Raw genomic sequence first — 24,391 nt, forward strand, 5'->3', positions numbered from 1 at the left:
TTGTATGAAACACATCTCTGTCAATTCTTTGATGTACGGAAAGACATCCTCGGAATCCCCCCTTCAGGCCCGTTCCCACACACATTTACAGTTGGAGTCCCGACCCCGGTCACAACAGGTGATGATTATCGCGCAGCTGGATATTCCGCCGATTCACGGAATGTGTGGGGTTGATCGGATCTCATAGGGTGGGGGCTTTGATCAACTCGAGGGTCCTTTGATGGGGGGAAGCTTCCTACTGTACAGGGGGGGGCAATAAACAGTATCCGCAGGGCCAGGTGGCGGCCTGGGAACGAGGAAGACAAACGGGCGCACAGGAAAAGGGGGTTTTATCAAAGGGCCCGGGACCATGAAAGGAATGAAGGGAGGTGTCGCGCTGGGAACAAGATGGGGTTCCGAGGCAGAGCTGCACTGAAGAGGGGTTTATGACCCAAAGCATGTGAGAGTGGGGGTTGTCAGCGTGCGGGGGATGCTTGCGAGGTTAGGAGGGAGAGAGACAGACGCGCTGGCTATCAGCGAGGGGCAGAGAGGCCATGGCACTCAAAATGGCTGCCGCTTACGCGCACAAATGGGCTCAAAAAGGGGCAAGATGGCGCCGATAATGTTGACGTTTGCAGCCTAAGTTTTAACAGTCCTCCCTTTTCAACATATCTAGCCAGCTTGCCTACTCGATGTCGATCTTCATCAAATTCCTAACCTCTGCATCATATAATGCTCCCATGCGTTCATTTCCAATGTCCACAGTCTTTGGGCAAATACAATTCATACATAAGGAACACAAAGGCGGCAGGCATTGAATTCCTAAGCACAACCCACATATAACAACTACAGGAATCAGGATAATGGTAAACAGCCTCCAGCCCCAGTTCTTAACAGTGTTCCAAAACCAACCACCAAGCGACCATTCTTCCTGTTCCTGGTGGACTTCTGAAGAGAGTCTGTGGAGGTGTTCGATGGCCTTGTATACTGAGGGTGAATTGTCCGGTATATATGTACAACAGCTGGACCCAATAATGCGGCATGCTCCACCACAGTCCGCAAGAACCACGTCTAGAACCAGGCGGTTCTGGAGAGCCACCAGGCGGACCGCTTGAAGTTCGGCTGTGTTGTTAGCAAGAATACCAGCTGTGATGTTCATTGTTGTCTCGACTGCCTGAGTCAGATGTCGGATGGCACGGCTGTTTGCCATCGGGCCCCAGAGTGGAACAAGTCCCTTCATAGCATCGAGGAACTGTGCTCCTGTTGAGTCGGCTTGTTCAATATCCTTGGCTCGCTTTTGTCTATGGTCATTTGCGGGGGCCACATAGGTCGGAGGGAGGATGAAGGAGATGAAACAAGTGCCCCCCCAGCCTTTGGGGAGCCAGGTGTAAGCCTTTGTGCCACAAACAAAGTACATATTTGGAGAGGATACAAAGGAAGGTGGATCGGTAGAGTCCAAAGTTCTGGTGAAACGGCAAGCACTGCGGCCTACCAGCTGTGTCCCAAGCCCTTCTATGCACATGTGGCCTGTGACGTTGATGACAGACAGGGCCACAGTCAGAGTGGCAGCCGTTCGTTTCCGCAAGTAGGAGAAGGTGGGTCTGGTTGAATTGTTGAACACCTGCATTTCAATTCGTTTTTTAGCAGGGATGTCCATGTGGATAGAGTCGTTGGAGGTCTGAGGGCAGAAGTGTGTCTTTGTTTTGTTTCGCCTGACCTCATGAAAGAAGTGCGTCATGGTTTTGCTGGAGGTGGCATTGTCCTTATAGCTTTCTTGCAGGAGGATCAGCCAAGCAAGGCAGGAGCCATGAATTGAGAAGGGTGAAGAGATGAAAGGTATCGAATGTCCAGTGGCGTGGGGTAGCAACCCACAGATCCAGCAGTTGGTGGCATTGGTGGCGAGATTGTGCTGGTGGAGTAGCTGCACAAAAGAGTTATTCCAGAACTCCTTTCGCCTTTCTCTGAGTTGAGGAGAGAGTGAGATCAAATAATGTTCTTTCATGGTGGTAGGCTGTGCAGTGGTTAGCAGTATCTGATGAGCAGGTGTGCTTTCCTCCAAGATCCAGAAGGAGGTCATGAGGAGGAGGCAAAAGAGGAAGACAATGAAGAAGGCGATTGTCTTTGATTTGTGCATATTGTCAGTCTTTGGGTTCCTGTAGTGGGTATTTCCTGTTGCTTCCATCATCTTCTTATCTGGCGCTTCCATCATCTTCTTATCTGGCGCTTCCATCATCTTCAAGGTGCTCGGTAGCGGGCAGAACCACAGACTTTGTTTTAGCTTCCCTCCGGGTAACCCTTGGTAGTGTTTGGGTCACCGTTCTGAGATTTAACTCAGTCTGTGGTCTACTTAGCCGAAGCTCCCTCCTTTCGACGCAGGAAATACCCTTCTCTGGTTAGCACAGTGGGATCAGAGAATTTGGCAAGTTCAAGTGCCTCGGTGTCAGGATAGCAGTTCAGTGATGGTCGATCCTTGCTCAGGAGCTCTTCTTGGTTGTCGATGTTTTCTGTTGTGGCCAGGGTCGAGGAGAACTTCTTGCAGTGGTGTGCGTGCAGCCAGTGCCGTTTCCCCTCCACTCGAAGCGCCGTCCGGGTGGTGATCAGCACTTGCCAGGGGCCCGTCCACCGGGGTTCCAAACTCTTCGCCCACTGAAAATTCCGGACTAATATATAGTCCCCGGTTGGATGTCGTGGCCCGGACCCCTGGAAGCATCGGGGATGGCCTGCTGCACCTGCTGATGAATGACAGACAGAGTTTCAGTTAACTTGTACAAATAATCAGACATTAGGACGTCCGGGACGTCATGAATGGAGGTTGGTTTAGGTGCAGACCAGACGCTCATGGGTCGGCCGAAAACGACCTCGTATGGTGTCAGGTGGTGTTTGGTGGGGGTGGAACACATTGATAGCAATGCCAGTGGGAGAGCGTCTGGCCATTTCAGTCCTGTGGTAGCCACTATCTTGGCTAATTTTAACTTCAGTGTGGCATTGTGTCGCTCGACTAGTCCAGCAGACTGGGGGTGGAAGACTGCGTGGAACTTTTGTGTGATACCCAGCCCCTTTAAGATGAGCTGGATGTCTTCCGCTATGAAGTGGGGGCCATTGTCGCTCCATAAAATTCGACAAAGGCCGTAGCGAGGGAAGAATTCTTTTAGCAGTACCTTTGCAGTGGCCATAGCAGTGTTATCACGGGTTGGGTATGCCTCCACCCATTTGCTAAATGCACGCACCACTACAAGCACATATTTCAGGCCTTGGCATCTGTCTAGTTGGATGTAGTCCATCTGTAGGACTTCAAATGGGTGATTGGGAACCCCAAACCCTCCCCGGGGGACCACAGTTCCTTTCCCAGGGTTATGGTGCAGCAGCGACGGCTCGTGGAGGGAGTTCCGGTGGGGCAGGAGGGTGGGGAGGGGGAGGGGCAGGGTGGAGGTTGCTAAAAACCGGCATATGGATAATTGCAGGTAAGTAAACAATTTAATTAATAAAACGAATTTCGTAGCTCGCACTGCATTGCATTTTGCGATGCAAGGCGCACTACGAAATTCGTTTTATTAATTAAATGGTTTACATACCTGCAATTATCCATATGCCGGTTTTTAGCAACCGCCACCCTGCCCCTCCCCCTCCCCACCCTCCTGCCCCACCGTAACTCCCTCCACGAGCCGTCGCTGTGGTGCAGGCATATCAGGCATTGTTGGACCAGACGTTTGGCGGAGTCCGTGATTTTATCGTTGTGCCAAACTCTGGAGACAAGTTCAATCATGGGGGCTGATCCTATGTGAGCAGGGGAGTGTGCCATAGTCAGTATGGGAATCAGGTATGAGTCAGGTAACAACCATTTGTTTGCGTCTTTTGTCCGTCAGCAGCCTTCATCGTCCTTTAATCCCACCCGTGCCCATTCAGTCAATTCGCGTTGTGTGCTAGCCATTTGAATGTCCCTGACAGTGTCCCTAGCGTCAGTCCATTTTTCTGCTTGTGACCTGGTCACGTACATGCGTGTTGTCGTCCTATTTTCAGCTGTCGTTCGAGCAGTGAGGTCCGCTAGTGCATTTCCCTGTCCAATAATGTCTGTCACTTTCTTGTGTGCCTGGCATTTGATGACCGCAAGTCTTTTGGGGAGAAGGACAGCTTCGATCAAGGCGGAGACTAAATCTCCATGCAAGATAGGGGTGCCGTGTGAGGTCAAGAATCCCCTTTCCTTCCAAAGGAGCCCAAAATGGTGAACCACCCCGAAGGCATACTGGCTGTCGGTGTAAATGTTTGCTGTGGTTCCTGCTGCCAGGATGCATGCTCGTGTCAGGGCAATCAGTTCCGCTGCCTGGGCAGATCGTTGTGTGATGCGGGCTGTCTCGACTACAGTTCGAGCCGTGGTGACTGCGTAGGCAGCTGAAGTGGTGCCATCGGGGAGTTTGATGCATGAGCCGTCCACCCACAGCTCTCCGTCAGGGTCAGGAAAAGCCGTGTCTCTGAGGTCAACCCTACTTCTAGTCTGTTTGTCCGTGAGAGTCACACAGTCGTGTACAGGGGGCACATTGGGATCGTTCTCTGGTAGGGGAAGCAAAGTTGCCGGGTTCAGTGTGGTGCATCTTTTCAGGGTGATATGGGGTGCAAGCAAAGTCAGCTCATATCCAGTCAGTCGTGCACTCGTCAGGTGTTGCGTCTTGGTTTGGTTCAGGAGGGTGTCAACTGCATGGGATACTAGTACTGTGAGGGAATTCGAGAGCACAATCCCCTCACTCTGTCGGATAGAGATAGCAGCGGCAGCTACAGCTCAAAGGCAGGCAGGTAAGGCTCTGGCTACAGGGTCAAGAGTGGCAGAGAAGTAAGCGCACGGTTGTTGCTTTGGGCCAATGGACTGGGTTAGGACAGATAAAGCGCACCCCTCCCTTTCGTGAGTGTAGAGGGAGAAGGGCTTTGTGTAATCGGGGGTACCTAGGACAGGGGCCGAACAAAGGGCATCTCGTAGTTCCGTGAAGGAGGTTTGGCATTCAGGGGTCCAAGGGAGTGGGAAGGGGACATCTTTAGCTAGCAGAGAAAGCAGCGGTTTCACAATGAGGCTGAAGTTTGGTAACCACTGTCGGCAGAAGGAGGTGAGGCCTAGTAGGGAGCGGACCTGTTTCTGAGTCTTAGGGACAGGGGTTTCAAGAATGGTTTGGATCCGGTCGGGAGTAAGTTTCCTTCCGTCTTTGGACAGGAGGTGGCCTAAGTAAGTGACCTGGGGTTGGCGGAATTGCAACTTCTTTTTAGAGACCTTGTGGCCATTTTCCGCAAGGAAGTGCAGGAGTTGAATGGTGGCCGTGACTGCTAGTGGAGTGGTGTCAGCCGCCAAAAGGATGTCATCGACGTATTGTACTAACACCACTCCATCGGGCAACTGGACCTGATCCAGTTGTCTCTTGAGGGCCTGACTGTAGATACTGGGGCTTTCAGTGTAGCCTTGGGGTGCTCGGCAGAACCTATATGAGCGGGCTTTTAGGGTGAAGCCGAAGAGATATCGGCTGTCCGGGTGGATGGGGATAGAGAAAAATGCATTTTTGAGGTCAATGACAGTGAAGGTGGTGGCAGTGGAAGGAATCAAGGTCAGGATAGTGGTGATGTCTGAGACCACGGGGTACTGGGGTATAACCACTTTGTTGATCTCTCGAAGGTCGATGATGAAGCGGTATGCTTTCTCATCCCCCTCTCCTTGTTTCTTGATGATGGGCAAGATAGGACTGTTGCAAACGTTGCTAACCACTTCCTCTACCACTCCTGCGACTATCAGTGACTGAATAATCTTTACCAGTGCCTTCTTGCCCTCGGGCAATATCCGATATTGTGGAAGTTTTGGGAGTATTGCGTCTGGTCGGACAGTAATGTGCACTGGGTCAATCATCATGCGCCCTACGTCCGAATCCGTCTTGGCCCACAGATACGGAGGCAGAGTGTCAAGCAAGGATGTGTCAGCGTCAGTGATAGAAAACATGCGTCGGGAAGGACAATGTCTAAGCAGAATGGGGTTGTCGTACAGGAAAACTCGAACTCCGTCTTGGGAACACCTAATGGTCGCTCGGAAGTGTTTCAGTAAGTCAAGTCCCATAATGGCGTCAGGAGTATTTGAGGAAAGTAAAAACGTTGTGTCAGTGGTATTGTTTTCTAAGTCGAAGGGGATCGGAGCGGACAAAGGGTTAGTGGAGGGCGTTCCATCGAAACCTATCGATGTCACAAGTGAGCCAGACAAGGGTGCCCTTGGAATCAGTCGTTTAGATAACGCACTACGTGTTGCGCCAGTGTCTACCAGGAATGGAGACTTAGTACCCAGGACCTTAGCAGTGACATAAGGACCTTGCTGGTCAACATAGAGCTCGACTGGATCCCTCCCTTGCCCTTGGCAGTCCTATGCAAAGTCGTGGGCATCGTCGCAGTCAGACTGTTGGTACTGATTCTGTCTGGGTCGGTCAAATGTATTCGGTCTGTTTGATCTATCGTTTGTCATGTCATTTGTGGGCCCCCGTTGCTGTCCTCTATTTCTTGGTCCACCCGCTACGTCTTTGGGGTCCCTATTTCTGTTCATCTCTGAAAGAACCGGGCACTGGGATTTCCAATGGCCGAATCCTTTACAGAAGGCGCACTGGTCCTCTCTAATGTCTGTACGTCCAATGTGAGGTGTCGAGGTGCGGTCTTTAGGAGGTGCGTTCTTAGGGACATTCGTCTGATAGTTTCCTTTGTATTGTTCTCGTCCTGTAGTCACCCCTTGCAATTGCGCAATCATCACCCTCTCTTTTAAGTCTTTCTTCATTCTCTCTGTCGCTCTATCGTTTTCGTTTTTCTGGTGTTCGTAATATTGGGCCATCTGAAGGATAGCCGCAGGTTTGGAGGCTGCCCAACTACTCTCGCTGGCCTGCAGTTTCTGGGAGACCTCCGGTGACAAACCTTTAACATAATTTTGGACAAACAGATGGTGTCCGGTTGCAGTGGTCATGTCCTGGCCGCTGTAATCGGAGAACACCCTTTCAAACCGGGAGAAGTATTCCGATACATCCTGCTGGGGTTTCTGACGACAAGCCGTTACTATCGACCAGTCCACTTTCTTTTCTGGAATCAGGGTTTTTAATTTCTGTACGATTTTATCTGGGAGGTCTAAAATGGATTTCAAAGGTTTCTGTCCAGGTTCTCGTTGCCTATCTATGTCATCGAGTTGTGACCAGGTATGTCCAAACAGCTCAAGGTGGTCGACTTTCCGGATTTGCTTCCACACATCAGCTGGTAGACATAACCCGAAAAACAAGTCAATGTCAGCCAGGGTCATGATTGTTGAACCTAGGGCTGTACCTAATTCAGTATAGAAGGCAGTGGGGTTTTTACGTAAATCAGGCAGAGATTTCCGGAACGTCAGAATATCCTGCCGATCCCATGGCTGGTAGACCCAGTTGTACACTACCCTCCCTCTTGCATCTTTGTGGTTGACGTCATCGTGAGTTCCTAGACCTCGTGGAGGAACCCAGTAGGGGCAGCCTCTCTTATTGGCATCATGGTGCTAGCTCGCTCAGTTTGGGGTTCGGTTGCTACAGATGTCGGGGGTTTAACTTCCGATTCTTGTTCAGTGAGGTGGCGGAAAACCTCAAGCGTACGCGTAAGGAGGTCCGTCACATCACACTCACCCTCATCCCCGATATCGACCTTCCTGTACAGAGTCGTTAGACTCCCGGGACCCTTTTCTCGATATCGGTCCTCGTACGCATTCAAGATGTGGTAACACAGTCGTACGGTAAAATGTCGTCTGTGGCTCCCTGTATACGTGTTGAACATGTCTGTGACGTGTTCTTCACTTTCCTTTCTTTCTAGCAATGTCCTCACTACCTTGTCAATCCCTGCTCGCTCTTCCTTGCTTAATCTGTTCGTTCTTGCAGAATCTGCCTTTCGGGTCTCTGGGTCATTTAACACTGTTGCTGGTGCTGTACCTAATACAAGGGGTTCGGCCGGCACAGAGGCCACGGGGGCCGAAGCTCTGGTACTGCTCTCGTCTGTGCTTGGGGGTGGTGGGTGCTGTGCTAAGAGTTGGGAAGGGGCATATGGAGGGGGCATGTAGATGATCGGAGGACCTAACAACAGATCATCGTTGGTTCGCTGTTTCAAGGGCAATTCAGGATAGAGCGTAGAGGGCGTTCTAACCGGACACTGGCTTGATGTTTCCACCTCTAGTTTCTGTTTGGCTTCCTCTCTTTCCTTAATCTCTTCTTCTAGTTTCTGAGCAGCTAGATGGGCTGCCTTTCGCAGCTTTTTCCCCAACCTACTCTCAGTTCTCTTTTTACGTTGTTCGGTTTCTTTGCGCCACATGCCGAGACTATCAAGCATAGTGGGCGTTGTTTTGTGTTTATCAAGGGCTGTTTCTAGCGCACTTATTTTATCCTCATCGAAGGATCCTATCAGTGGCCACTGACTTTCTCGATCCTTTTTCGTGTATTTATGCCACAGCTTGCTATAAGCTATGGCGATCAATACATGCTTCATGAACATGTCCTTATTAGGGGTGCCTTCCAGAGGAGCCGGATGGTTCATCTCTAATAAGCGGTCCGGGCTAAACAGGCTACCAATCAGTGGGGAGAAGACAGGCATGACGGATTACAACGGGGACAAAAGTCTGCACTACCTATCTTATCACTGCGTGCAAAGACTAGACAGAATATTTCTATTCTTCGTTGTTTGCAGGCGGTGAATACCTCAAAAAGAACCAATATCGAACAGTCAATGTTCGGTCAATCAAACAATCAATGGGGAGAATAAGTAGGCACGACGGGTTACAACGGGGACAAAAGTCTGCGTTACCTACCCTTTCACTACCTGCAAAGAGAGAACCTGTTCTTCCCTGTTTGCAGACAGAGAATCTCCAGAGAACAATCCACGAACAGTAGTTCGGGTCAAACAATCAATCAGTGGGGGAGGAAGATAGGCACGACGGATTACAACGGGGACAAAAGTCTACGTTACCTATCCTTCACTGCTTGCAAAGAGAGAGCCTGTTGTTTCTCCGTTTGCAGACAGCGAATCTCCAAACAAATCAACAAAAGAGTAATACTAGTATTTTCCAAACAATCAAACAATCATTTCGCAATTCGTCGTGTTTACACGACCTTACCCGGACCACATGGACAGTTTCTTGTCTTCCGAATCCAGCGCCCGATCGTCCTCTATTCTTCTTGATCCTCGCGGCACTCCTGATGGTTCCCAGTCAGGACCGTAGATCACTCGAGGAAGGTCTGTTCGGAACTAGTGAAGTTCGGATGATCGGCTGTCAGACGAGGGTCTATCGGACAGGAGCTCTCCCGATCGTTGCAGTCGTTCACTCTGTCGTCAGGACCTCTCCCACTGGATCCACGAGTCGCTGATGGGCCCCACATTGGGCGCCAATTGTGGAAAAAGGTAGGGCTGATGACCTTTTTCAGAGTTGCCCGGCGTTAACCGCCTCTATACCCACTCAAGTTACCAAACAAAGAGGCAGGCGCTGGAGACTGGAAGGCAGGAAACAGAAGTTTTATTCCGACGGAGCAGAACACATCAAATCAGACAACAGGGTATCTTCTCGAGGTGCTCTAACCGCATCTCTGAGGCCTGGCCTCTTATACACAAGTTTCTTGCTTTATTGTATGAAACACATCTCTGTCAATTCTTTGATGTACGGAAAGACATCCTCGGAATCCCCCCTTCAGGCCCGTTCCCACACACATTTACAGTTGGAGTCCCCACCCCGGTCACAACAGGTGATGATTATCGCGCAGCTGGATATTCCGCCGATTCACGGAATGTGTGGGGTTGATCGGATCTCATAGGGTGGGGGCTTTGATCAACTCGAGGGTCCTTTGATGGGGGGAAGCTTCCTACTGTACAGGGGGGGGGGGGGCAATAAACAGTATCCGCAGGGCCAGGTGGCGGCCTGGGAACGAGGAAAACAAACGGGCGCACAGGAAAAGGGGGTTTTATCAAAGGGCCCGGGACCATGAAAGGAATGAAGGGAGGTGTTGCGCTGGGAACAGGATGGGGTTCCGAGGCAGAGCTGCACTGAAGAGGGGTTTATGACCCAAAGCATGTGAGAGTGGGGGTTGTCAGCGTGCGGGGGATGCTTGCGAGGTTTGGAGGGAGAGAGAGAGACGCGCTGGCTATCAGCGAGGGGCAGAGAGGCCATGGCACTCAAAATGGCTGCCGCTTACGCGCACGAATGGGCTCAAAATGGGGCAAGATGGCGCCGATAATGTTGACGTTTGCAGCCTAAGTTTTAACATATTCCCATGAGGCACAGGGTCAAGACTGATTTGCATTTGACCATGTCTGAACTGGGGTGGCGTGGTGAGCAAAATAACGATGCATTAAACCCAAATCTGTGACTGGGGGTGAGTGTTTTGCCATTGTGCAACATTCCGTCCATCACCTTGTGTGTTTTGCTGTTCACCCTATGTGGGAATGGTATGCACAGACGTGAGTCCCGTGCTCACTAGGCCACTGGAGTCAAGCTATCCTGGCTGAAGACGGCTGATAGCCAGAAACCGGTCCTAGGATGCTTGATTCCGATCCAGGGAAGACATGGCTTGGCAGTTCAGGCTGGACTGTTATCATGAGGCACAGGATCAAGACTGATTTGCATATGGCCATGTCTGAACTGGGGTGGCTTGGTGTGCAAAATAACGATGGATTAAACCCAGATCTGTGACTCGGCTGAATGTTTTGCCATTGTGCAACATTCCGTCCATCATCTTCTGTGTTTTACAGCCTATGTTTTTGTCAGTTTTAAATAGCACAAACCTTGCTTAATGACATAAGAGCACTTTACAAGAGACACAGATTATGTTGTGTGTTTTTTCAGCACAGGGAGTTTTGCCGGGATTCACAGGCTGCTGTGATGAGACAGAGATTCAAACCTGGATCCCCATGCCCCATGGTTGGTGCTGTAGTCCCTAAACCACTCAGCTTCCCATCACCGGCCGGTGCGTTTCGGGCTTGAGGTCCCAAGAGAACTGGGAGCTGAACCAGAGCCAGGCATCAGGCTCGAGCTCTCAGTGGCGCACCATTACTAACAAAAACATATTTTGCCAAAACCTAGCCTTTTAAGTACCACCTTATGTAAATATCTTCCTACAAAGATTTTGTAGATATTCATATTATGGTTAACTGAAAAATCAATCAATCGGCCAGAATTGATAAAGCGCGGCTAATCACCTGTGAGGGTATTGAAGCGTTGAGAATGTAACAAAATGGAAGTATGATGAGTTTGAATAACTCACAGCTTAAAACCAGCCTGCATCGATAGGATGCTATCTTGCATGGAATAGGACATTGATTCTACTTCCGCTGCAAACATCGCCTCTTGGAAGTCCAGATGTTCCTGCAAAGAAAGGTGCTCAGTGACAAGAGGTCCCCATTGCATACATGTTGACCCCGTGGGTTTCGTCAGAAACATGCAGTTTCTTCTCCTGTATTCAACTGGTTAGTCTCCTCCTCACTGTTTTTACATTGTTTCTAATCTTTTCATCTGTGTATGGTTCAGCTATTTTTTAACAGTTACACTGTCACTATTTCTTCTTTATTACCGTTAACCCTTCCCTTTGTTAAAATACCACATTTTAAAACACTTAAAAAAAAAAAAAATTTCTGGAGGGCTTGGAAAGTTGCTATCCAATATGCATGTCTTCCAAAACCCTTTTTTGTGTCGTTTTAATTGGTGATAATCCAGACAAACTGACTTATTTATTAGGTCTCAGCTACAGACATCTTTAGCTGTCTACTGGGCAGGCATATTGCTTCCAATATACATAGAGTTCCCTTTGGGTCAACCCCTTACTCATGATTTCATGTATTTGCTGTCCATCTCACTTCCCTGCTACTGTTTCGATGACTTTCCTCCCTATTCATAGTAAGTAAATTCTTTATTGCATGATTAATACAAATCTTTGCAATTGGTCTAAAAATACATAAATGAGCACTTTTGCAAAGCACGTAAAAAGGCAAAAAAATAGACAACTTTCATTGCAATCACATTGATATAAAAGCATTTCGAAATTTACAATATTAATAAGTATAAAAATATAAATATATACAAAAGGAACTTATGTTCCCCTTAAATAGAAAAAGATAAAAACCCAGAGGTTCCTGTAGTCTTTGGAATAATGACCTAAAACTCTGTCAAAAGTTTGCACGAGAGAATTCTTTACAAGTAAGAGTTTTTCGCGGAGCAGTGTTTTTCCAGTTCTTTCAGGGAAGAGTTTTTCACAGATCAGAATCTTTCCGGTTCATGGACTAACGGCTCATTCATAGCCTTGTCCTGCCCTGGAGCATTTTAGTCTCACAGTGTTCTGATTACTTAACTTGAATACTTTCACTGCTGGTATTGCTTTCATTCAGGAAAGTGCTTTGTCTTTTAGAGTAAGTATTCAGTGGTTCTTGCCCCTGTATGCTGCTTTCCTCTTCACACACACCCTTTGCCTTCATTTTAGCTTTCCAACTCTTCTCTTCCCCCTGGTTGTTTGTTGCTTTTTCTGCCACTCGCCACCTGGATCACTTTCTTTTTTTACTTCAACCTCTTTTCCCTTTATCCTCCATTGCTCTGCCTGCACTACTCACTTGGGGCCAGCATCCTTGTTACTTAAATTTATTAAGGTTTATCTGCCCTGCATGCTGTTGTTGGGCATGCATCGTAAAATGACTTTTTTTTCCTATTTTAAGGATGCTGATTGCAAATGGCGCACACGTCCACGGTGCTCACTGGTGATGGGTGTCTGGTATTTTACTAGTTCCAATCAAGGATGGTCCTGGGGATGTGCATGCATCCTTGGTGGCCATCTTGGAATAGAAACATAAAAATAGGACAAACCCATTGAGAGAAAACCCAGTTCTCAGATGGTCCCCCCGGACATGTGAGCATTTGTGGCAGCTATGATACAACATTTGTTCACACATCTACTTTATATAGAGTTCATTATTAATTCAGAAACTCCTGTTAGCAGAATTTTAAGGAAGCAACACATGGAAGAAAATACAGACACACACGAACACTGGAAACATCCCCTTTTAGCCTTTCACATAACCGTAGTGAAGCTTATGCACTAAACAGTGGTCCAACGAGAAAGGAGTTAATGCTAAAGCAATGGATAGAACTCCTGTTGGGTGGACATTCTATATGAAATTGGGGAATCATATTAGTGATATATACAACCATTTATAAATATGAATACAGCAGGTGACCACTTGAATTTGCACTGCAGTAAATTTCCAAACAATTTGAAATCCTAAATTTGATTCCAATCACTCTTGTTCTTCATGTCAGGGCAAAAAAGTAAAAGTAGTACGTCCTCTCTACTCATTTCTTGTTCTGAGTGCAGAAGAGATGAAGGTTGTATCACGTCTCAATATTCAAGAGTGACAAATCACCGACAAGCTCCCTACTTTTTATGCCATGTCCCATAAGCAGTTGCTTAGCTCTCTTGCCATGTGGACTTGTCTTGGAGAAATAAATATATGGGGACTTATTTATGAAAAGTGACGCATCGCTGCGTGAAAACAGCGATGCGTCACTTTTCACTGCGCACCCCTTGCGACACCAATGATGCGTCATATTTAATGTATGACGCATCATGTCGCAAGGAGTTACAGATACGTCAGTATTTCTGACGTATCTGTAAGCGCAAAAGTGACGCATTGCTGGAGTGTGTCACAAAAGTGACACGACTCCAGCAATGCGTCCTTTCACATGGGGAAAGCCCCATGTGAAAGGGCTTGCGTAAGTCTTACGCCTGCTGTGAGGCAGGCGCAAGATTTTGCCGCAACAGCGTCCTAAAAGTGACGCAGTGAAATCTCATAGATTTCACTGCGTCACTATTACGAGGCTTTCTGCGGGGGAACACTTCCTCTGCATACATTATACCTGACGCAGGTATAATGTGGCGCAGGGGTTTAAAAAGTGACGCATCTACCTAGATGCGTCACTTTTTAAATATGGCGCAACAAGGCGCATGTTTTACGCCGCCGATGCGTCACAAAAAGTGACGCATCAGCAGCGCAAAACTGACGCAAGGCCTCATAAATGAGGCCCCAGGTTTTCTGTTTTGGCAGAAGTGCACATTTCACAGTAATTAAACCTCAGCAAAAAGCATTTATAAATATGAATATAGCAGGTGCCCCAGATGAAGCTGTACTTCTGTAAATTTGCAAACTCTATGACATTCTCAATTGGAGTAAAGGCTTAAGCAATTTCAGTCACTTCTGAAGTGAATGTCAGTGCAGTGATGGCCGTGTAGGCTTACGTTTTCCCCTCGTCTGAATGCAGAGCTGATGGTTCCAACAAACTCTACTCTCTTCTTCTCACCATTGTTGTGGCTTAAAAGAAGCATACAAGAGAAGCATTGGCTAGGCCAGTAGGTTCAGGGAAGGGAGCTATTGGCGTTGCCAATGCTTGTTTGCCTTTTCACCCTTGTAGACAAGACTGATGAGGTGTTGGTATGCAGGCAAATCCTATTTCATAATCTGGATGTGACAAGCAAATGACTACATAATGTAATCTTGCAGATGATATGCTATGATCTTTCTTCGTATTGCTTGTAAGTCAATCTTTAGACAATATGATTGGGAAACCCGTTCATCTGTATCAGATACAGAACTGGGGAACAACTGTAATCAAGAGCTCCACGCACTGGTGGCAGGTGATGCGCTGCATAATGTACTCACATTTCTCAACCTCACGTGTGAGCTGGCAAAGCTTTGGAGTTTCCTCATTGATCAACCCTTCATTCCAACAGGAAGCAAGGAAATACCAACAGCAGACATCTCGAGCTCCCGCTTTTGATGACAGTACTGTACCTACTTATAATGGTTGTAAAACCATACCTAATTTGTGTCCTGATCCTCAGTGAATAAAAAGTCCACAGCATATAGCTTGGTCTCCTCAGCAACTCCTGTGACAGCTCCACGGAATGCAAAATGGACCACTCAAGCAAATATTTGCAAAAAAAATATCTCAAGAACCCTTCTCTGGATGAGTCTGACTCCCCTTGGGTAACATTTGTGAAATGTCCCTGCCTGACCCCAAAAAGCATTCTGGGCCAAAGTGACTCAGAGGATACAGCACCAATACGGGCGCATCATACCCGACTCTTTGTGCCAGTGTTCCTTCCTGGGCCTGTCCTACAAATGTTGTGTCTATGATAATGATGGGTGGCAGGGTGCTATAATCATGCCACATGCACCAAGACTACGCTAGCTGCACGTTGGGTTACTCGCCCTGCACCGGGATATTGCACTGGGAGCGTGTCCAACTCATATGGATTGTGGATTCTAAGTATTGAGCAAGGGATAGGATATCACAGGTGGACGCAGTTTATGACACACCACTCTCCAACAAGGCCAATCTTGCAACCGTGTTGTAGACAACAAAAGAGGTCTGCTGATATTACACCACAACAATAGCCCCCCTTCACACTCACTGAAGCGCATCATTAAAAAACGCATCATCGCAAAGTTTGGAATACAAAGACAGATATTGCGGCCCATGAGAAACCAAATCAGCCAGGGCAACTTCACTAAGGCACCTGAGGGATTGCATGGTGAGTGATGCATCTGTACATGTAAATGGCCACAATCAGTACATGTATGGCATCAGCATTCAGCCCATACAAAGAGAATGGGTAGATGTCAAGTGCACAAGTTAAAGTATCTGAAGGACCTACCAAGAGAAATCCTGTACAGAAGAGGCAAGAGTGCAGAGAACTGCAGACAGCACCTTGTGACATGCATACACCAACATCAGCTACAGATAAACCCACCAGCCCAGAACAGCAGCTAACAACACTTAGGGCTTAATTACGCGTCTGGAGGTCCATGGCTGCCAGACTTATGGAGGTACGGGGGTGGCAGTCTTCCGACTGCCCCATTACCATAAGGGTGGTCGGACCACCATTATACTGCCACAGCCGCCAGGGAACCTAAGTTCCCCGGCGGTGTGGCAGCAGTCACGAGGCAGTAATATGCTTAGCAAGAACGTCATGGTCATGTCACGCATACTACAAGTTTCCTTTCTGCTACGGTTGTCATGGTGGTTCCACAGCCAAGAAAATCGCGGCATAGAGGAAACAAAGGGGGCCCGACAGGGTCCACTTGTGCCACTGCGTCATGTGGATACACTCAGGGAGGCACAACAGTCACATCAGTTCCTGCACAGCATGGACTTTATAGTCCATGTCCTGCAGGAACTGTTTTTGGCGTTCCCAAGGCGGTGACCATTTTCATGCACCATCGTGGGAACGTCAAAATGAAAGCCTGCTTATACTCGTAATCTGAGGGGCGGCCCAACCAAGACTTTGAGGTGCTGCGGCTGGGCTGACGCGGCGCCGCGCCACCAAAGACGTAATCAGGCCCTAAGTTGGAAGGCAGAGAAGAAGTGATGTAGTTTCAACACAGCAGACACATTCCACCACCACAATCTGCCTGTCTCACAGCACAGGCGGTGATAGCAGTACAACAAACACCAACCACCAATCCAAATCATGCATGTAGCCATTAGGCCTTAAGGTTGTTTTTGACTTTTGTCATTTTTGGAAGTGCAGGTGACTGTTTATCAAAAGTTGTGACTATCATATCAGGATCCTGTACAGGGGATAATCCTACCTCTCAGAAGAAGATACACACTTGCCTGAGATAAACTGTATAGCAATATCTTTGATGGAGCCTCAAAATTATTTTAAGCCAGCTACAAAAGACACAACCCTTTGCCAGTTGGGAGGTTAGTCAAGTTAGTTTGACTTTGCAAAGACCTGGCTCCCAGTGGCAAAGAGATTTCAAGTTAAGAAGCTGACAGTATGGCTTTCAACATGGCCTCTGAGGGTAGGCTGAACATTAGAAGCCTAGAGTGAAACAATACAATTTCTTTAGGATTTCACTGGATTCCTAGATAAGGGGGGCTGCAGATCTCTGGGGTCAAAAGAAGTGCTTAGGGCGATACATTACTCGAGTAGACAAGCAGTAGTTGGTGGAATAGAAACCTTGATCTTCTATTTAACCTGTAGGCTGTGAGCAAAACTCCTCTGTGTGCCAGTATCTGTATACCCAATGATCTGGGCACCTTGCAAATGCTTTTGGGCTGGACTCTAAAGGTTGGTGACTCACACACAAGTAGGATGTGTTTTTAGCTGGTCGCCTCCTGATTGTTGGGGATTGGCTGAGTTATTTGGTGAATTGCAGGATGTTTTTCAGCACCACCAGCCCCACATGCTGGCACAAGAGGCAACATTATTTTGCAACTCCTGCCACCTTACATGATAGAGCTTGCAAGCTGTTTTGTCTTGTGCCACACTGAAAATGTGCAATTGCTTGCGGTGCAAACTGAGCTTTTGTGCTTTGCCCATAGTCCGTCCCGCGGGGCTGTAGAAAACCACAGGTACCAGCGTTGTGAATCGACTGCAGCCCTCCAGTTCACCCCTTCCCCCAAACAGGCAGCATTGCAATACCCTTCCCAGGATGCAATGAATGTCCAGTCATCCCCCAATGGTTCCTCATCAGCACCTGGACCATTCATGTAATCATGCTGGAGAACGCTGCCCATCCCTCAGCAGAGACAATGTGCTGGATGCAGACATGATTTCACTCGCTAGAGACCTCGGGAATGACGACAACATCTGGCAACCGCAGCATCAGTCAATGTTCATGCAGAAAATCAAACCACGAGCTCCTTAATTGAGGACGCTGGGTTCAGGGGGTCAGCAGAGTCAATAACCTCACTAGTACCCACAATCAAAAATCAATGGGACTGGTACTTTAGTTATTGATTAACTGTCTGCTAGATGAATCATACCAACTGCATCTCAAGAGTTTTCACACTTCTGCAGCTGGTGGGTCCAAATCTCTTCTATGGGGGTTGAGAGTAGGTCACTCGCAAGGTGAAACCAGGACATTACTTTTCCATGATTAAGGCCTACATTAACAAAGCATCGGCAATGGAAACACAAACATGCATATGTGTAATACAACATTCTAAAACCCAATATAGTGGTTCACACCCCATGTTTTCCCAGCACTAACGTTTTCAACCTTTTATCCTCCATACTTTGAAGAAGATAAACCTAATGCATTTGGTTAACTGGACATCTGTCTGTCTGTCTGTCGGTCCGTATGTCTGTCCGTCCGTCCATCCATCCGTCCGTCCGGCCGTCCGGCCGTCTGTCTGTCTGTCTATCTTGTCAGCTCAATGGCTCAAGGCAGCCTTTTTAAACTGAAGGGGGTTGGGAGCGCACTGCTTCATCTCCCAGCCAGTTCACCCCATTGCATTATGGTAACTGCAGTTCACTTTGAATGCTTACATGATTTTTTGAGGAAGTGTTTCCCCAAGGTTGGTGCAGGTTAGTGCTGTGAATCTCTAGACACGTGTGTTTCTGGATATTATCTTTCATCAGTAGAGATAAAAAACGAAATTCATCTGGCGTTGCTGAGAAAGCTGCCACAATCCTCTCAGGTCTCAGTACCTCTCTCTGGCGCACAGGTGCCTCTCCAAAAGCTCATCAGTTCAATGGCTCAAGGGATCCTTTTCAAACAGAAGGGGGATGGAAGCACACTGCTTCACCTCCCAGCCAGTTCACCTCTAGCATTATGGTAAATGCAGTTCACTTTGAATGCTTACTTGATTTTCCCTTCAAGCAAAAGGGCTGCCTTAAAAAAAAATGATTGTTTTATTTAAAAGCAGTAATAGACATGGTGGTCTGCTGACCCCAGCACGCCACCATCTCTGTGATTTTAGCAATTCCTAATGTGTCCCAAACGAGGGAGGGCAATTTAAGACCCCATAGAAATCATACATTAGGACTAGCGATTAACTAATTGCGATTCATAGGAAATCACAATTAGGTAATCGCTATTGCTAATAGTGATATGGTAAGGTTCTGATTTTACATACACAAAACTATAGAGATTTAGAAGTTATAGCTACCGGATCTACTATATCTTATGCAACCGCAATGCACTGCTTCACTCATGACATGGTCAGTGACATCACTGATGACATCTCAAATGACATTTCAAATGGCACAGGGTACCCCCTCTTCAAGCCATTATAGACCCAAGAAAGCCCCCCGTGGCAAAAATCTTACAGGGGTGGGCTTTCTTGGGGAGGGGTCGCATGACCCTTTAGGCTCTGGGAACCCCTACCCCCAGGGCCTTTTTTTATGAAAGCGAAGGGGGCCATGCGACCCCCCTCCCCAAGCCACATTGTGTACACTAGCCTCCTGAGCCCTGTGTATTTTCAAGGGGAGGGGCCATTTGGCCCCTCTCCTCGATCATTATTAATGCCTGGGAACCCCATCCCCAGGGCCACTACTTGAAATAAAGAGGAGGGGGCCATGCAGCACCTCCTTGAGCCATCACGGGTCCTGGGGACTCCATCGCCCAGGGCCTGCATTACTGAATGGTGGGTGCCCTAGTGCCCACCCAGGGCAATATAACCCAGATTGGTATGCTGTTCCTCCTATTTAGTACAGGTAATTGTGTGTATTGAGCAAAATATATGTTGACTCAGAGCAGGAGAAAGTAGTCCTCCTTTCGGAAAGAGACCCTCACACACCAAGCCAGCTAGGTGTCCTGCTTCATCATTGGGTCTGCTCCTCGTCGGGTCGGCTCTGCAATACCCGATCGGCACCCATGATGGGACCTTTTAGCAGAGATCTTTTTTCCTCGCCATTGGGTGCAGTGCGTGTGAAGGCCCTAGTGAGTGTAGATGTGAAAAAATGTGAGGCTAAAACAGGAAATAGTGGTCCACTCAGAACAATTTTCTTGAAGGTGGCCCCTATCCTGATTAAAATAATGGTCAGCGTGCCCCTGCTCTGAGGTTACAGGGTATTGCTCTATGAAATCAGGTCTACATGTTTCTTGCCAAATTGCAAATGGACGACAATTCTTCAGGACCGATGTAAGATCTATCTACACTTTTTGGTGGTGGTCCAAAGATTGTGCAAATTAGTGACCACCCTTACAGCACCCTAAAAACTGGTACCTGTAGACCTTGAACATCACCTGTAAAATGAAAAGAGTCATAAAGGTTACAGTATCTGTAGTTTCTAAAAAATACGCTGTCTTGGTGGAAGGGCGTTAAAGCATGCATCTCACTCAGGTGTCTGTGATCATGCTGCAGGCGTCTACAAACATATTGACAATAGCAACCATATGAAAATGAGAAGCTGGACACGTATTTGAACTCACCAAAATAGGGTAAATACTGTATTCAAACGTGTACCGGCAGGTACTGAGACTGAATAGTGCAGTGTCCTAATCATTGAAGAGATGTGAAGAGTTAACAATAAAAGGTTAAACAAGTTGAAAAGGGAGCAAAGAAATCAATAGGTAAAGCTCATTAAAATGGTGGTTTACCGAGTTGGTGCAATCCATTGTACATCCACCAGCCGTCTGAAGCATGTGTAGACATTACTACTAGGCGCTGTCATCTTCAGTGGCCCAGATTTTAACCATTCTCATGGTCATCCCCACGTATAGGAGTTCACATGGACAGATCAGTATATAAATACAGTTTGTCATGTTACAATTAGTGTGTCTCTTAAGGTCCCATTTGAAACCGTTCTTAAATGTCATTGCTTTTGTGACCTTAGTGAGGGGGCAAACAGAACATGACCCACATGGGTAATGTCCCATAATTGGTGGTAGATCCCACAGTGTTCTTTGTAAATTGTTGTGTTGGTTTTGGGGTCTGGTATGTATGATCGTATCTTTTAGATTGCTTGTGCGTTTGAATGCAAATCTTGGTACCGGGAGGTCAAGTGTACCTGTATTGAGTATTCCCCAATGTTTTCTGATGATATTTCCCACCCGGTTAGAGTCAGGGGTAAATATGGTCACGCAAGTGAGCGAGTCCCCAGGTTCTTTCTATCTGTTTTCCAACAGGCTTTCTCGATTGTTATTCCGTGCTCTCTTACGAGAGAGTAAGACGCTCTGTTTGGGGTACTCTCTCTTGCGTAAATTTGCAGCCAAAATCTCAGACTCTTTTTGGTAGTCTGACACTGAGCTACAGTTCCTTCTAATACGAAGGAACTGCCCGAATGGTAGGTTAAGTTTCAATGTGCCATGGTGGTGGCTACTGAGTAGCAAAAGCCTGTTTTTATCAGTCGGTTTCCGATAGAGAGTTGTGGTGATCTGTCCCTCATCCAACCGCACCAATAAGTCCAAAAATTGTATATTGGTTTCTGAGATGGTATTAGTAAATTTCAAATAGGGGTTCACACCTTTTGCAATCCCCTTTCCATAAAATCAGAATTTCATCGATGAATCTCTTCCATAGGATCACATTATCCTGGTATGGGTTGTTAGGATTATAGATCTCTCTCCCCTCAAAAGCTGACATACAGGCCACGCTCGGCACAAAGGTGCTCTCCATCGAGGTACCCTGGGTTTGGTGGTACAGCTGTTATTTGTACTCAAAGAAGTTTTTTTCAATGCTAAGGTGGCATATTCAAGTATGCAGGCTATGTGGCCCTTCTCCTCGATCCTTATCAATGCCTGGGGACCCCATCCCCCAGGGCCACTACTTAAAATAAAGAGGAGGGGGGCCATGCAGCATCCCTCCCCGAGCCATTATGGGTCCTGGGGATTCCATCGCCCAGGGCCTACATTATTGAAAGGTGGGTGCCCTGGTGCTCACCCAGGGCACCCATCATTCATTTGTTAGGGGCCTTGGGGGGACCCCCTGTGGCCCCTTATGGCTCCCTGCATGCAACAGGAGCCGGCATTGCTCCTGCCCACAGGGACCATCTACTTATGCTGCTCCCTTGGGGTGGGAGTAATATTTACATCTGTTTCCCTGCCTGCATCAGTGCAGGGAGGGAAACAGAGCATAGTCTGCTCCCACTTGGTGGGAGAGTCAAATATGCTCCTGGCAAGCAGGAGCAAACACAGATTTTCCTGCATGCACCAATATGGGCACCATAGAGGAATCAGTGAGGGGAGACCTCAAAATGATTCGCTGGTCGCCCTTAAACTATGATGAATGGACCGAACCACTCAGCAGCAAACAACACATGGTAATGAGATGGCATTGACCCTGTTCACAAAGAAGCAAAAGTCATCATCACCAGAGGCATTTATATGAGGTCCACGGAGGTAAAAGAGAAGGAGATGCGGTCTAACAGAGAGCACAGTTGACTTTGGAACTGGGACTCAACCTCCTGTAATTCTTGGCAAATTACTCAATCTCCCCGAGCCTAAAAAAATCTGACCTTCTGTAATGTAACCTGGTGCTCATGTAAAGTAGTGTAATACTGTCGTGCCAGGTTTGTGCTCTATAAAAAACACTTAAAACAGGAAACACTTTATAGTTTCTCTGAAACATCTACTGATATTACAGACAGTGGGGTGCAGTTCTTAGGTACTTGAAAATTATGAGGAGGGAACTGGGGGGCAGTGAGAGGACAAAGAGGCTCCCTTTGTGAACATTGGGGAGGTTAGGGTTTTGTTAGACCACTGCCAACTCCAGAGATTGTGGCATAACGGACTGAGATGCCTTCGTCTGAGCCAATGGGAACCAGATTCATTTCTCGGCATCAACATCCTGTGATTCTGGGCAAATCACTTAATCTCCCCATGCCTACAATGAGACCCTCATGGGTGATTTGCTGTGTGTTACAAATCATGGATTTATTTATTTATGTCTGACAGTGACCCTAAGGAAGGTCTGGGACAGGAAAATGAAGGTATAAGGGGATCATAGTTCTAAAAATATATTTCTAAAGAGCTCCCCTCTGAGCTTTAGTTCTGCTCCTTGAAGAGGAGTACATTGGCAGAGCCAGTCACTTTCAAGAATGATTAGTACAGGAAATAGGAATGCCCCTTGCAAAGGCTCATATTCCCAATTATATGAAACAAAACAAGGCAACTAAATATCACACAAAACAAAATGGATTCATTCTTGTGATGTAATAACTTGAGTCTATGGGCCTGATTGACAAAGGTAAACGTACACTTTTATATAAGTTTTGATTTTTTGCAATTCACAACGAACCAGGCTGGTGGCGCTGTTCCTGCAGCCCCCACTATATTGTCTGGATTTCTTTAATCCAGCGAAAGCAAAGATGAGTGGCGCTAGGGATCTGTCCCCTTTAGTGAAGAAGAGCCCATGCAATCCAGGACTGCTCTGGCCCTGATCCACAGTGAGCAAGCACACTCGCCTGCATGACAGCTCACTGCCTACACTTGAGGTGACCATTCATACTCAACCAGAATCTAGTGACCTTTCCGCTTTTGCGGTAGACCATTGCATGAAGATTAACATTACCAAAAGTAAAGTGATGTGCATAGCCGGTAAGAAGAAGTGCCGTTCTGTAAATTACGGCTGGGCTATTGGGGGCCAAAGATTGGAGGTCGTAAATTCCTACACATTTCTGGGAAAAATATTCACGGCTAGCTTGAGTGAGAAGCTCCATATAGAGCATTGTTCTCGCAAGGCTCTTGCCCATGGCAATGGTTTAAACTCTCTGTACCAGGCAACGGGAAAAAGGCACTTTGCAAGTCTTCTGGAAGTGTTTAGATCAAAAATTCCCGCAACTATCTTGTATGGCATAGAACTCATAGAGGTGAAAAACTGGGACTTTCGCCACAAGATTGAGGGGAAACTCTTAAGATCTCTTTCTTCCCTAAATACTGCGTGCTCTCTGGCCGCTTGCAGGCTTGACTTTGGACTAAGGAGTAGCTGGGTACAGGGTCTATGTGCAATAATAAGATGGGTGGCCTGTTTGGCTAGAGCGGGAGTAGGGACCATGCGAGCTCTCCTCAGAAGTGAATTATTGGGTAATTTTAAAGAGTTTTCCAAACTTGTAAGTAACTTTAGAAGGGCTGTATCCCTCCTTAAGTTAGATGAAAGCGCTCTGTTTTCTTATTCTCCCTTACAGTTAAAACTCATTTTAAAGGAGGCCTCGTGGGATCTTTGTTTTCATAATGATAAAAAGTTAGTTGGGGAAAAAAGGAATGTGGAACTTCTCCTTAATTCCTATGTGTTGAAGCGGCCACAACCCTATGTCATATGGAACCTACCGCATGGTATTCGTAGATTTTGGTTTCTGTTACGTTATGATTTAATTCCACTAAATCTACTGTTATCCAAATGGTATGGCTCCTCTGCTTTGTGCAATTTATGTAAATTGAGCACCCAGGACTGTATGCATGTTCTATTCATTTGCCCTATGCTCCGTAAATTGCGCATCCGATGGTTAAAAGTTATTTGTCTTCGCCTTGGCATTGTCACTTTAAATGGCTTTCTTCATGCACTTTATTGCCCTCCTAACGAAATGTTCTGTTTCCATATTTTTAACTTTTTTAAAGGTTTTTTAGCTATTTATTAATATGTACCTGGAGATGATTTTTCTGTCCGACCTCTTGTAGATTATTTTGCTCGTGTCTATTTTGGATTTAA

General features: G+C 47.2%; 1 protein-coding gene across 1 annotated transcript; it reads right to left on the reverse strand.

The window, feature by feature from the left end:
• Positions 1-664: 664 nt before the first annotated feature.
• Positions 665-2,212, reverse strand: LOC147689371 (endogenous retrovirus group PABLB member 1 Env polyprotein-like). Its single transcript, XM_086940076.1, has one exon. It carries the CDS (start codon positions 2,210-2,212, stop codon positions 665-667), a length of 1,548 nt encoding a protein of 515 aa, XP_086796202.1.
• Between the last annotated feature and the right edge of the window lie 22,179 nt (positions 2,213-24,391).

This window comes from Lissotriton vulgaris, chromosome 10 (genome assembly GCF_964263255.1).
Source record: "Lissotriton vulgaris chromosome 10, aLisVul1.2, whole genome shotgun sequence".
Lineage (NCBI taxonomy): Eukaryota > Metazoa > Chordata > Amphibia > Caudata > Salamandridae > Lissotriton > Lissotriton vulgaris.

What these genes read in the sequence shown, in the direction of transcription:
- LOC147689371 (XM_086940076.1), bottom strand. Translation starts at nt 2,212, where the DNA reads ATGATGGAAGCGCCAGATAAGAAGATGATGGAAGCGCCAGATAAGAAG.